The 14837-nt window shown below is 46.3% G+C and overlaps 2 protein-coding genes across 6 annotated transcripts in view; one reads left to right on the top strand and one right to left on the bottom strand.

Annotated features, from left to right (window-relative positions):
- LOC128698477 (macrophage migration inhibitory factor homolog) overlaps positions 1-14837 on the top strand; it is a 62192-nt gene that overhangs the window by 41713 nt on the left and 5642 nt on the right. Inside the window, exon 5 of one of the 2 annotated variants that reach the window (XR_011392877.1) lies at positions 8549-8697. The exons of the other annotated variant lie outside the window; for it this stretch is intronic. The gene's annotated coding sequence lies outside the window, so the exon portion shown is untranslated. Of the gene's footprint in view, positions 1-8548; positions 8698-14837 lie in introns of those variants that run through there. 2 annotated transcript variants of the gene reach the window in all.
- The window catches only part of LOC128692929 (transcriptional regulator ATRX homolog), a 51828-nt gene continuing 45441 nt past the window's right edge, over positions 8451-14837 (bottom strand). For all 4 annotated transcript variants that reach the window (XM_053782279.2, XM_053782281.2, XM_053782280.2 and 1 more), the window contains one exon: positions 8451-8641. In XM_053782279.2, the coding sequence (XP_053638254.2) occupies positions 8510-8641 (132 nt within the window). In that variant the 3' untranslated portion in view covers positions 8451-8509. The remainder of the gene's footprint in view (positions 8642-14837) is intronic.

The following is a 14837-nucleotide window of genomic DNA, read 5'->3' on the forward strand; positions in this document are numbered from 1 at the left end:
CATTTTAGGCCAATTACATTATGCCAGTCGACCAAATTCTTAGCTATTTCACTAGTATTACTTCTATTTTATCAATTCAGCACAAGAAATTGCCCAGTCAACTGTTTCAGTTACCCAATAGTGATCAAAAAATGGTAATTTGGCCAATTTAACACTAAGTTCACAATATTCCAATTTCAAAATAGGGTCCAGAATAAACAATTCCTAGCACTAAACTAACATTTTCTCTGTTCATTAGTTATGTTTTCAGGCTTTACAAATGAATTTTATTTTGATTTTTTATTCACGCCAAAAAATAGGAGATTTACTGTTATGCAACATTCAAATAATTTTATAAATAATATCAGTACATTCATGAACATATAGTAGACCCACCAGCTGATGTATTAGACGCATGACGTCATTTGTTTACACTTGAACATCAGCAAAAATTGAACATTTCCAATACTTTGAGCTCAGTTTCAAGCCATTTTTGCTACTAAAACTAATCAAAACCATCTTTATTTCTGTAATATATCTTCCATTCTATAAAATGATGCCGAGAAATCACGAAGACAACTGTAAAAAACATACAAGAAACACCACAAAGTCGGTTTTAATCCAAAATTATGGTTGCAGTTTTTTCTCATTATGCACTGCGTGCTGTAGGATTTGTTTTATGTCGTGCACACTTACCACATAGATGTATTGTCTCGAATCTAGGCCCAAATTTACCGCTCGCAGCTTGTCCAAGTGAGCTGAGCTCATAGCTTCATGGACCCTGGCTTCTGAGTCATAGAACTATAATAGGATGGACCCCGCAAAGGGTTAAATAGGACTCGATGGGTAAAATTGCTGATGTGTAAATGTTGTTGATGCAGCACCTCTTCAAGGGGGGCTCCTTGGCGTGGTGAAGAGGCTCTTGGTCTGAGGAATTAGCCCTGTCGGTCTTCTTCCTCAGACCGAACCTAATTACCCCCCATTCTCCCCTCCCCTATCCCATCCTCCCCATCCTCCCCTTTTTCCATTCCTCCTCCTCCTCCTCACCCCTCCCTTTTGCCCTTCCTCTTTTTAGCCTTCGTGATTTCTCCCACAGGCGCGCTAGTTCCTAGGTAGGGGAAAGGACACCGGGGTCGATCCCATTCCGTTGAGGTTTCTTGGCGGTGGCGTAGTTTGCCGTGGAATCTGGATTGCCTAGGGATGTCCCGATCCCTCTCCGGTATCCCGGAGTAGCTTTGGGTGTCTTTTGGGCGACGGGTGTATCTCTGGAAGCCACCTTTCGGATTCCGGGGGTGGTGGCTGAAGGAGGTATGCTTTGTGGCGGATATCCGGCCGCCCTCTCTTTTGTCCACCGAGGTAGCTCGGCAGATGTGAGGTTGCTATCCCGGATTGCTGGTTTACTGGCATGAAGGGTAGGGTATGGCACGGGTTCCATGCTGCATCTGCGCTACTAGCGGTGTCGAGTCCTCTTGGGCGCGGAGGGAGATTTCCGGCCCTTTCATTCCTCCTGGGAACTATTCCTCCCCGCTCCCCCCTTTTTTTATTCTTTTTTTTGTTTTTATTTTCTTTTCTTCTTTCTTTTTTTTTCTTAAAAACAAAAAGCAAAGGAGTAACCTAACCATGGCAGCCCTAGTCCATGAAACCACTACCCCCGGGCCCCTCCTTGATACCGCACCCCATTCTGACCCTGCCTTGTGTTTAGACCACTCTTCGGACACTCCTGATGCCCCTGTACCTCTTGCTGGTGCTGTTTCCTCACCCGCTTCAGGTACCGGGGCTTCGACTGACTCCTTCGATTTGTCTGAACTCCGCTCTCCTTTGACTATGCTTCCGGCTTCTCCCTCTACGGTACGGCAATTTTCGAATCGCCCACCCATTTCATGCCGGACCAACTCCGGTCCTACTCCTAAACGCCAACGTCAATCTCCTGATGATGCTCCGTCGTTACCTTCCCATTCTACTCGGAAATGACCGACACGTCAAGCACTCCCTCTCCACGCTCAGTTTCGGACCACACAATGGACTAAATTCTTTACTTTAAGACCAACTTCTTCTTCTGCCTACCTTTCTGACCATAGTATTGCCAAAGCGCTCCTGCGTCATGTTGGCAGAGATATTTCATTTCACGCTCTCAAGAGCGGTACGCGCATCGTCACTGTCCAGAATGCTACCCAAGCTCATGATCTTTCTCTCCTTTCGAATATCGATACTACTCCTATCACTATTGAAAAACATCTTTCTCTCAATTCTTGTAGTGGTACTGTCATTCTGCCCCATACCATAGTCCAACAGAATTTCCAGTCATGTGGCAATGACATTTTTGAACAGCTGGAACTCCAGGATCTCCCAATCCTCAAAGTAGACACTTATGTCCTTCCTGCCCGGGGGCGGAGACGTTACCCTTGCAATGTGGCTCGTTTAACTTTTGACAGCCGAGAACTCCCGTCCTCTGTATATGTCGCGGGACATCGGTTACAAGTTCGAAAGGTGATACCTACACCGCAACAATGTAGAAATTGCTGGCGTTTTGGTCACCCAGCGAAATATTGCAGATCTATGGCCGAATGCCCAGTCTGTGGTGCCGACAACCATTCTAATACATCTTGCAGTCAACCTCCATCTTGCCTTAATTGTAATGAAGCTCACCCTTCGTACTCCCGCCGTTGCCAGGTCTACTTAAATGAACGTGAAATCCGTTGCCTCAAAGAGGCAGAAGGTCTCCCTTATGCTATGGCAGTTACTCATCTCCGCCTCCAAGGGAGACTACCCCGTGTTTCTTATTCTCGTGTTTCCAAACATCCCCCCACTTCTGGGGTCCCATCTTCTGCAGCCTCCTCTGTTGTTACCCCTCCCATAGCCATTACGGCATCTAATCCTTTTGCTGTCCTTGGCTCTGACGTCCCGACTACAACTCAGTCTGTTCTCACATCTTCGCGTCCTTCCTCACAAGCCCCAGTATCGACAAGACCTCGTACGACACCTAATACCAATCGCCCCTCTACTCAGAAGTCCAAAAAATCCACATTGCTCAAATCTTCTTTGCCCCTTCCTTCCCTTCTTCCACCTCCACACGTTACCTTTCCAGTCTCTGTACCTAGTTCTTCCCCTCTCTCTGGCTCTACTACAAGTGTGGAGATTCACCCTCCTCCTCGTACTATGCCTTCCACCCCCGTCCCCTCCCAAGTTTCTCCCTCTTCTGTCACCTCCCAGGTTTCTACCTCTTCTGTCCCCCCCCACACTTCATCTCCAGTCCCTTACACTTTTCCCTCCCCCTCTACTTTGGTACAGTCCATTACTGTCCCAATCTTTACTCACCCTCCTCCTCCTATCTCCAATATGGTTTCCCATACATCTTTGAATTCAGAAACACTTGAAGCCATTTCAGAATATATTGCAGAGACTAAACCTTCAATGGACACTGATTCACTTCCTGTTCCTTCTCTTCCCTCTCCTCCATCTTCACAACCCCATTCTTCGCAACGCTCCGTTCCTTCGCTACTTGAACATCTTCCAATGCCACCACACGTTGACTTTTCTAACCCCTCTAGTCCGTAGGTGCCTTTACCTACAGATTCCTGATATTTTCTTCATCGCCAATCATGGCCTATTTACAGTGGAATATCCGCGGCCTCAGGGGTAATCGGGGTGAGCTTCAGATGTTGCTTTCCAGGTTTTCCCCTGTTGGTGCTTGCTTACAAGAACCAAAATTACACTCGGCTGTTTTCCAACCTATCTCAGGCTATAATTTATTGTATTCTTCGGATCCTTTCTCAGATGGGACCTTTAATGAAAGTGCCCTTCTTCTACGCAATGATATTCCGTACTGTCAACTATTTGTCCATACCTCGCTGCATTACACTGCAGCCCGTATCCACTTGAATAAGTGGTTTACAATATGTTCTTTATATCTCTCTCCTTCTCGAGCATTTTCTATCCCAGACTTTGCCTTTCTTGTTTCATCCTTACCACCACCACTTCTGTTACTTGGTGATTTTAATGCCCACCATTTCCTCTGGGGGGGGTCTCATTGTGACTCACGTGGCATTCAGTTGGAGGCTTTTCTTGCCTCTCACCCCCTCCATGTTTTAAATACGGGTACTCCCACCCATTTTGATCCTCGTACTCATACTCTCTCTTGCATCGATCTATCAGTCTGCTCTTCCTCCACTGCACTAGACTTCACCTGGTCTGTTCTACCAGACTTACATGACAGCGATCATTTTCCGATCATTCTTACTTCTCCTTCCTATTCACCACCTTCCCGTAGCCCTCGCTGGCAATTTGATCGGGCAAATTGGGATCTTTACTCACACCTCACTGCTTTTAGTGAGGTTCCTTCTTCATCCTCCATTGATGAGCTCCTACACATCTTCTCGACATCAGTTTATACCGCAGCTTCTCATTCTATACCCCAAACCTCAGGCAGGCATTCTCAGAAGTGCGTGCCTTGGTGGTCTCCTGCTTGTGCTCGTGCAGTACGTTTGAAACGTGCTGCATGGGGCAGGTACCGGTACAATAGAACCGCTGAGAGACTTGTTGATTTTAAGCAGAAGCGTGCGATCGCTCGCCGTGTCATCCGTGAAGCTAAACGCACTTGTTGGCGAGACTATGTTTCCACCATCACCTCTGCTTCTTCTATGAGTGCAGTCTGGAAAAAAGTGAGGAAATTGAGTGGTAAATACTCTCCTGACCCGGCTCCTGTTCTACGGGTCACTGGTGTTGATATAGCAAACCCTCTCGACGTTGCCATTGAACTTGGCACACATCTGGTCCGTATTTCCCGAGGGCTCCATCTATGCCCCTCGTTTCTTTCCTCAAAGTCTGCCAGAGAGTTAGTACCCTTGGACTTTTCTTCTCTCGGAGAAGAACAGTATAATGTGCCTTTTACACTTCAAGAACTGGAGGCAACGCTCTCAGCTTGCCGATCATCGGCAGCTGGGCCTGATGACATTCATATTCGTATGTTACAACATTTACATCGGTCAGCCCTTGTAGTCCTCTTACACCTCTTCAATCTTATTTGGGCACAAGGAGTTCTTCCCCAGCTGTGGAAATCTGCCATTGTTCTCCCTTTCCGCAAACCGGGTACTACAGGACATGATGCCTCCCACTATCGCCCCATCGCTCTTACAAGTGCAGTTTGCAAAGTGATGGAACGCCTCGTAAATCGACGTTTAATGTGGTATTTAGAGACTCACAACAGTCTCTCCGCTAGTCAATATGGCTTTCGTAAGGGTCGTTCTACCATAGACCCCTTACTACGCTTGGATACGTATGTTCGTAATGCCTTTGCGAATAATCACTCAGTTATTGCCATATTTTTTGACCTTGAGAAGGCATATGACACAACTTGGAGGTATAATATTTTGGCCCAGGCCCATTCCTTAGGCCTCCGAGGCAATCTACCATCCTTCCTTAAGAACTTTTTAACTGACAGACATTTCCGTGTTCGAGTCAATAATGTTCTTTCCCCGGACTTCGTCCAAGCTGAAGGTGTCCCTCAGGGATGTGTTCTAAGCACAACACTTTTTCTCCTTGCTATAAATGATTTGGCCTCTGTTCTTCCACCCAATATTTGGTCATCACTCTATGTTGATGACTTCGCTATTGCTTGTGCAGGCGCTGACTGTCACCTTATTGCAGTTTCTCTCCAGCATGCGGTCGACCGTGTTTCCACTTGGGCCACCACACATGGGTTTAAATTTTCAAGTACCAAAACTCACCAAATTACTTTCACTAGACGCTCTGTTATCTCCGATCATCCTTTGTATCTCTATGGCTCCCGTATCCCCGAACGTGATACAGTCAGGTTTCTAGGCCTTCTCTTTGACCGTCGGTTAACCTGGAAACCTCACATTACCTCTCTGAAGGCAACTTGTCACAGCCGGCTAAACCTTCTTAAAACCCTTGCTCATCTTTCCTGGGGAGCTGATCGTTGAACTCTGCTTCGCCTACATTCAGCCCTCGTTTTATCGAAACTCGATTATGGTGACCAGATTTATTCCGCGGCCTCTCCTGCTACTCTCTCTAGCCTTAACTCTATCCATCACCAAGGCTTACGTTTGTGCCTTGGTGCTTTTCGCTCTTCCCCTGTTGAGAGCCTCTATACAGAAGCAAATGTTCCATCCTTGTCTGATCGCCGTGATGCCCATTGCCTTCGTTACTATGTACGCTCTCACGATCTACACAATCCTTCCATTTATAGAATGGTCACCGATATTAGTAGACATTCTTTATTCGTTCGCCGCCCCTGTTTGCTCCGTCCCTTTTCTCTTCGCCTACTTTCACTCTTGTCTTCCCTTCAGTTACCACCTTTATATGTTCATGTAGCATCTCACTTTTCCCTACCCCCCTGGGAAGTTCCAGCTGTTCGGGTCTGTTCTTTCTCACTCCCTTGCTCGAAAGCTCAACTGCCTACGGTGGCTTCCCGCTCTCTTTTTCTTGATCACTTCCACTCTCATTCTCATGCCACCGCTGTGTACACAGATGGCTCTAAGTCTTCAGACGGCGTCGGATTCGCAGCAGTGTTTCCGGACAGCGTCGTACGAGGGCATTTACTATCTTCAGCTAGCATTTTTACTGCTGAACTGTATGCCATTCTTGCAGCACTTATTCGTATCGCATCTATGCCTGTGTCATCATTTGTAGTAGTCTCAGACTCCCTTAGTGCTCTACAGGCTATTCGAAAATTTGATACATCTCATCCCCTAGTTCTCCGTATCCAACTTTGGCTACGCCGTATCTCTACCAAACATAAAGATATTGTTTTTTGTTGGGTCCCTGGTCATGTCGCCGTACAGGGCAATGAACAGGCAGACACTGCTGCGCGGTCAGCAGTATATGACCTACCAATTTCCTATCGAGGTGTTCCATTTCTGGACTATTTTGCTGCAATAGCTACCCACCTTCGCACCCGTTGGCAACAACGTTGGTCAACTCTGCTCGGTAACAAACTTCATTCTATTAAACCGAGCATAGGTTACTGGCCGTCTTCTTGTCATCAGTGCCGAGGTTGGGAGACCACTCTCTCCCGCCTTCGCATTGGCCACACTCGTCTTACTCATGGGTATCTCATGGAGAGGCACCCTGTTCCTCTCTGTGAGCAGTGTCAAGTTCCAGTATCGATTAGCCACATTCTGTTAGACTGCCCTCTCTATCAACGAGCACGCAGAATTTACCTCCAACGTCGTCTTCGTTCTCCTACTCTCTCTTTACCTTCCCTTCTTGCTGATGGACCCTCCTTTAATCCTGACTCTCTCATTGACTTCTTGACAACGACTGATTTACTCCACAAACTCTGATGATACTTTTCGCACTCCCCTCAGCCCTTTCTGGTTCAGTCTCTTGCTGCCCTTTACCCTTTCACCATCCACTGCCCCGCTGTTATCCGTAACCTGTTGCTCATCCATCTCCCTTTTGCCACCTGATGCCCTCGCTTCCTTCCTGCCCTGCAGCGCTGTATAGTCCTTGTGGCTTAGCGCTTCTTTTTGATTATAATAATAATGTTGATGCAGCAAAATTTGTAATAGCATATTTGACTTATGACAGGCTATCTGACCAGTATGCATACATAAATAATGTATATTAGAGCTGATTTCCCCTCTTTTTTTATTTCAGTATACAGTATACTACTGTATAAACATTTAAAAATATACCAGAAACATTATAAATGGTGCACAGGTGACATTAAAACAATATCAGTGATGGTTTACAAACCCACTGCTGTATATATAAGGTGGATATGGGAGTAGTGCGGCAGATGTTGCAAGTGTATGGAATAGGTATCAAGTTAGTAAATGCTGTTAAGAGTTATGAGGATAGTGAGGCTCAGGTTAGGGTTTGTATGAGAGGGGGAGATTACTTCCCAGTAAAAGTAGATTTTAGACAGGTATGTGTAATGTCACCATGGTTGTTTAACATATTTATAGATGGGGTTCCCCTCAAGTAAGGTTCCTTGATGCCAGAATACCTTCCATTTCCTTCCCCCCCCCCATCACTGGCACTATAATCCTACAGGTTTAGTGCTTCCCCTTTGATTATAATAATTATAATAGGTGGGGTTGTAAAAAAAAATAAATGCTAGGGTGTTGGGGAGAGAGGTGGGATTAAATCAGTAAGCTATGGTAGCCTAGGTTTATTAAGTATTATTACCCACAATGCCTCATGCAACCTGAATTTTCTTCCTAGAAGGCACGAGATAGCTAGCAACCTAAATAACACAGCCGAGTGCTGAAATTATGGAATGTAGTAAATTAAAGACTTAGAAAAATTATGTATGCTAATATATTAACCCTTAAACTGTCCAAACATAGATCTATGTTTTACATGCCTTCAAATGTAAAATAAAAGGTAGATTACATTCGGAGTGCTATGCGAGTTAACGTAGATCTATGCTTGGACAGTTTAGGGGTTAAACACTTGCTTACTAATATGTTGGACACAGTTATAAGGTTAAAAGTGAAATATTCTCGTGACATTGGTCAGTAGTAAAAATTTATTTTATAAAGTATATTCAAGTGAAACACTGCTATTACAAAGCATTAATTTTGGCTATATCTTTTTTGGACAGCACCTGTACTCCATCTCTGTAGGTACCAAGCTTCAAGGAAAGTCCCTTTACCTTTTTGTTGTCTTTTGGCTTACATTTTGATGACTTTGTAACCTGTAAAGAAAAAAAATCAATAAGAAAACAGCATTAAAAAATTTTTGTGATGTAAATGCTCTATTTTATCTACCATTCCTGCTCAATTTTTACTCTAAACCATTATCTTATTTTCTTCTAGTGTAAATTTGTCAGGGGTCCTAAAGCCATCACTCCTACTTCTCAGGTACTGTAGGAACCTTACAAATTTACACTGTAAGAGTAAATTCATAAATGTCCTACAGGACCTGAGGAATGTGCGTATTGGCTGGTATAAACAACCATGAGAGCCAGGTAAAGTCTAATTTAATGGATCAAGAGCCCCCACCTGCAACACGGAACCTCCCTTCAGGAGTAGAACTATTCAACATAGCTATATTTTAGGTTATGTAACAGTTAATTTATAACAATTATAATAATCATGGAGCACTAAATCCATAGGATTATACAGCACATGTGGGGGTGTGTAAGGTATTCAGACAACAGCACAGATCCAAATCCCTTGATCAAGAGCCCTCTTCAAGGGGGGCTCCTTGGCGTGGTGAAGAGGCTCTTGGTCTGAGGAATTAGCCCTGTCAGTCTTCTTCCTCAGACCGAACCTAATTACCCCCCATTCTCCCCTCCCCTATCCCATCCTCCCCTTTTTCCATTCCTCCTCCTCCTCCTCACCCCTCCCTTTTGCCCTTCCTCTTTTTGGCCTTTGGGATTTCTCCCACAGGCGCGCTAGTTCCTAGGTAGGGGAAAGGACACCGGGGTCCATCCCATTCCGTTGAGGTTCTTGGCGGTGACGTAGTTTGCCGTGGAATCTGGATTGCCTGGGGATGTCCCGATCCCTCTCCGGTATCCCGGAGTAGCTTTGGATGTCTTTCGGGCGACGGGTGTATCTCTGGAAGCCACCTTTCGGATTCCAGGGGTGGTGGCCGAAGGAGGTATGCTTTGTGGCGGATATCCGGCCGCCCTCTCTTTTGTCCACCGAGGTAGCTCGGCAGATGTGAGGTTGCTATCCCGGATTGCTGGTTTACTGGCATGAAGGGTAGGGTATAGCACGGGTTCCATGCTGCATCTGCGCTACTAGCGGTGTTGAGGTCCTCTTGGGTGCGGAGGGAGATTTCCGGCCCTTTCATTCCTCCTGGGAACTATTCCTCCCCACTCCCCCCCCCCCTTTTTTTTTCTTTTTTTTATTTTTTTATTTTCTTCTTTCTTTTTTCTTAAAAACAAAAAGCAAAGGAGTAACCTAACCATGGCAGCCCTAGTCCATGAACCCACTACCCCCGGGCCCCTTCTTGATACCGCACCCCATTCTGACCCTGCCTTGTGTTTAGACCACTCTTCGGACACTCCTGATGCCCCTGTACCTCTTGCTGGTGCTGTTTCCTCACCCGCTTCAGGTACCGGGGCTTCGACTGACTCCTTCGATTTGTCTGAACTCCGCTCTCCTTTGACTATGCTTCCGGCTTCTCCCTCTACGGTACGGCAATTTTCGAATCGCCCGCCCATTTCATGCCGGACCAACTCCGGTCCTACTCCTAAACGCCAACGTCAATCTCCTGATGATGCTCCTTCGTTACCTTCCCATTCTACTCGGAAAAGACCGACACGTCAAGCACTCCCTCTCCACGCTCAGTTTTGGACCACACAATGGACTAAATTCTTTACTTTAAGACCGACTTCTTCTTCTGCCTACCTTTCTGACCATAGTATTGGCAAAGCGCTCCTGCGTCATGTTGGTAGAGATATTTCATTTCATGCTCTCAAGAGCGGTATGCGCATCGTCACTGTCCAGAATGCTGCTCATGCTCTTTCTCTCCTTTCGAATATCGATACTACTCCTGTCACTATTGAAAAACATCTTTCTCTCAATTCTTGTAGTGGTACTGTCATTCTGCCCCATACCATAGTCCAACAGAATTTCCAGTCATGTGGCAATGACATTTTTGAACAGCTGGAATTCCAGGATCTCCCAATCCTCAAAGTAGACACTTATGTCTTTCCTGCCCGGGGGCGGAGACATTACCCTTGCAATGTGGCTCGTTTAACTTTTGACAGCCAAGAACTCCCGTCCTCTGTATATGTCGCGGGACATCGGTTACAAGTTCGAAAGGTGATACCTACACCGCAACAATGTAGAAATTGCTGGCGTTTTGGTCACCCAGCGAAATATTGCAGATCTATGGTCGAATGCCCAGTCTGTGGTGCCGACGACCATTCTAATACATCTTGCAGTCAACCTCCATCTTGCCTTAATTGTAATGAAGCTCACCCTTCGTACTCCCGCCGTTGCCAGGTCTACTTAAATGAACGTGAAATCCGTTGCCTCAAAGAGGCAGAAGGTCTCCCTTATGCTATGGCAGTTACTCATCTCCGCCTCCAAGGGAGACTACCCCGTGTTTCTTATTCTCGTGTTTCCAAACATCCCCCCACTTCTGGGGTCCCATCTTCTGCAGCCTCCTCTGTTGTTACCCCTCCCATAGCCACTACAGCATCTAATCCTTTTGCTGTCCTTGGCTCTGACGTCCTGACTACAACTCAGTCTGTTCTCACATCTTCGCGTCCTTCCTCACAAGCCCCAGTATCGACAAGACCTCGTACGACACCTAATACCAATCGCCTCTCTACTCAGAAGTCCAAAAAATCCACATTGCTCAAATCTTCTTTGCCCCTTCCTTCCCTTCTTCCACCTCCACACTTTACCTTTCCAGTCTCTGTACCTAGTTCTTCCCCTCTCTCTGGCTCTACTACAAGTGTGGAGATTCACCCTCCTCCTCGTACTATGCCTTCCACCCCCATCCCCTCCCAAGTTTCTCCCTCTTCTGCCACCTCCCAGGTTTCTGCCTCTTCTGTCCCCCCCACACTTCATCTCTAGTCCCTTACACTCTTCCCTCCCCCTCTACTTTGGTACAGTCCATTACTGTCCCAATCTTTACTCACCCTCCTCCTTCTATCTCCAATATGGTCTCCCATACATCTTTGAATTCAGAAACACTTGAAGCCATTTCAGAATATATTGCAGAGACTAAACCTTCAATGGACACTGATTCACTTCCTGTTTCTTCTCTTCCCTCTCCTCCATCTTCACAACCCCATTCTTCGCAACGCTCCGTTCCTTCGCTACTTGAACGTCTTCCAATGCCACCACACGTTGACTTTTCTAACCCCTCTAGTCCGTAGGTGCCTTTACCTACAGATTCCTGATATTTTCTTCATCGCCAATCATGGCCTATTTACAGTGGAATATCCGCGGCCTCAGGGGTAATCGGGGTGAGCTTCAGATGTTGCTTTCCAGGTTTTCCCCTGTTGGTGCTTGCTTACAAGAACCAAAATTACACTCCGCTGTTTTCCAACCTATCTCAGGCTATAATTTATTGTATTCTTCGGATCCTTTCTCAGATGGGACCTTTAATGAAAGTGCCCTTCTTCTACGCAATGATATTCCGTACTGTCAACTATTTGTCCATACCTCGCTGCATTACACTGCAGCCCGTATCCACTTGAATAAGTGGTTTACAATACGTTCTTTATATCTCTCTCCTTCTCGAGCATTTTGTATCCCAGACTTTGCCTTTCTTGTTTCATCCTTACCACCACCACTTCTGTTACTTGTTGATTTTAATGCCCATCATTTCCTCTGGGGGGGAGGGGTCTCATTGTGACTCACGTGGCATCCAGTTGGAGGCTTTTCTCGCCTCTCACCCCCTCCATGTTTTAAATACGGGTACTCCCACCCATTTTGATCCTCGTACTCATACTCTCTCTTGCATCGATCTATCAGTCTGCTCTTCCTCCACTGCACTAGACTTCACCTGGTCTGTTCTACCAGACTTACATGACAGTGATCATTTTCCGATCATTCTTACTTCTCCTTCCTATTCACCACCTTTCCATAGCCCTCGCTGGCAATTTGATCGGGCAAATTGGGATCTTTACTCACACCTCACTGCTTTTAGTGAGGTTCCTTCTTCATCCTCCATTGATGAGCTCCTACACATCTTCTCGACGTCAGTTTATACCGCAGCTTCTCATTCTATACCCCAAACCTCAGGCAGGCATTCTCAGAAGTGCGTGCCTTGGTGGTCTCCTGCTTGTGCTCGTGCAGTACGTTTGAAACGTGCTGCATGGGGCAGGTACCGGTACAATAGAACTGCTGAGAGACTTCTTGATTTTAAGCAGAAGCATGCAATCGCTCGCCGTGTCATCCGTGAAGCTAAACGCACTTGTTGGCGAGACTATGTTTCCACCATCACCTCTGCTTCTTCTATGAGTGCAGTCTGGAAAAAAGTGAGGAAATTGAGTGGTAAATACTCTCCTGACCCGGCTCCTGTTCTACGGGTCGCTGGTGTTGATGTAGCAAACCCTCTCGACGTTGCCATGGAACTTGGCACACATCTGGTCCGTATTTCCCGAGGGCTCCATCTATGCCCCTCGTTTCTTTCCTCAAAGTCTGCCAGAAAGTTAGTACCCTTGGACTTTTCTTCTCTCAGAACTGGAGGCAACGCTCTCAGCTTGCCGATCATCGGCAGCTGGGCCTGACGACATTCATATTCGTATGTTACAACATTTACATCGGTCAGCCCTTGTAGTCCTCTTACACCTCTTCAATCTTATTTGGGCACAAGGAGTTCTTCCCCAGCTGTGGAAATCTGCCATTGTTCTCCCTTTCCGCAAACCGGTTACTACAGGACATGATGCCTCCCACTATCGCCCCATCGCTCTTACTAGTGCAGTTTGCAAAGTGATGGAACGTCTCGTAAATCAACGTTTAATGTGGTATTTAGAGACACACAACAGTCTCTCCGCTAGTCAATATGGCTTTCGTAAGGGTCGTTCTACCATAGACCCCTTACTACGCTTGGATACGTATGTTCGTAATGCCTTTGCGAATAACCACTCAGTTATTGCCATATTTTTTGACCTTGAGAAGGCATATGACACAACTTGGAGGTATAATATTTTGGCCCAGGCCCATTCCTTAGGCCTCCGAGGCAATCTACCATCCTTCCTTAAGAACTTTTTAACTGACAGACATTTCCGTGTTCGAGTCAATAATGTTCTTTCCCCGGACTTCGTCCAAGCTGAAGGTGTCCCTCAGGGATGTGTTCTAAGCACAACACTGTTTCTCCTTGCTATAAATGATTTGGCCTCTGTTCTTCCACCCAATATTTGGTCATCACTCTATGTTGATGACTTCGCTATTGCTTGTGCAGGCGCTGACTGTCATCTTATTGCAGTTTCTCTCCAGCATGCGGTCGACCGTGTTTCCACTTGGGCCACCACGCATGGGTTTAAATTTTCAAGTACCAAAACTCACCAAATTACTTTCACTAGACGCTCTGTTATCTCCGATCATCCTTTGTATCTCTATGGCTCCCGTATCCCCGAACGTGATACAGTCAGGTTTCTAGGCCTTCTCTTTGACCGTAGGTTATCCTGGAAACCTCACATTACCTCTCTGAAGGCAACTTGTCACAGCCGGCTAAACCTTCTTAAAACCCTTGCTCATCGTTCCTGGGGAGCTGATCGTCGAACTCTGCTTCGCCTACATTCAGCCCTCGTTTTATCGAAACTCGATTATGGTGACCAGATTTATTCCGCGGCCTCACCTGCTACTCTCTCTAGCCTTAACTCTATCCATCACCAAGGATTACGTTTGTGCCTTGGTGCTTTTCGCTCTTCCCCTGTTGAGAGCCTCTATACAGAAGCGAATGTTCCATCCTTGTCTGATCACCGTGATGCCCATTGCCTTCGCTACTATGTACGCTCTCACGATCTACACAATCCTTCCATTTATAGAATGGTCACCGATATTAGTAGACATTCTTTATTCATTCGCCGCCCCTGTTTGCTCCGTCCCTTTTCTCTTCGCCTACATTCACTCTTGTCTTCCCTTCAGTTACCACCGTTATATGTTCATGTAGCATCTCACTTTTCCCTACCCCCCTGGGAAGTTCCAGCTGTTCGGGTCTGTTCTTTCTCACTCCCTTGCTCGAAAGCTCAACTGCCTACGGTGGCTTCCCGCTCTCTTTTTCTTGATCACTTCCACTCCCATTCTCATGCCACCGCTGTGTACACAGATGGCTCTAAGTCTTCAGACGGCGTCGGATTTGCAGCAGTGTTTCCGGACAGCGTCGTGCGGGGGCATTTACTATCTTCAGCTAGCATTTTTACTGCTGAACTGTATGCCATTCTTGCAGCACTTATTCGTATCGCATCTATGCCTGTG

Source organism: Cherax quadricarinatus, chromosome 38 (genome assembly GCF_038502225.1).
Source record: "Cherax quadricarinatus isolate ZL_2023a chromosome 38, ASM3850222v1, whole genome shotgun sequence".
Classification (NCBI taxonomy): Eukaryota; Metazoa; Arthropoda; class Malacostraca; order Decapoda; family Parastacidae; genus Cherax; species Cherax quadricarinatus.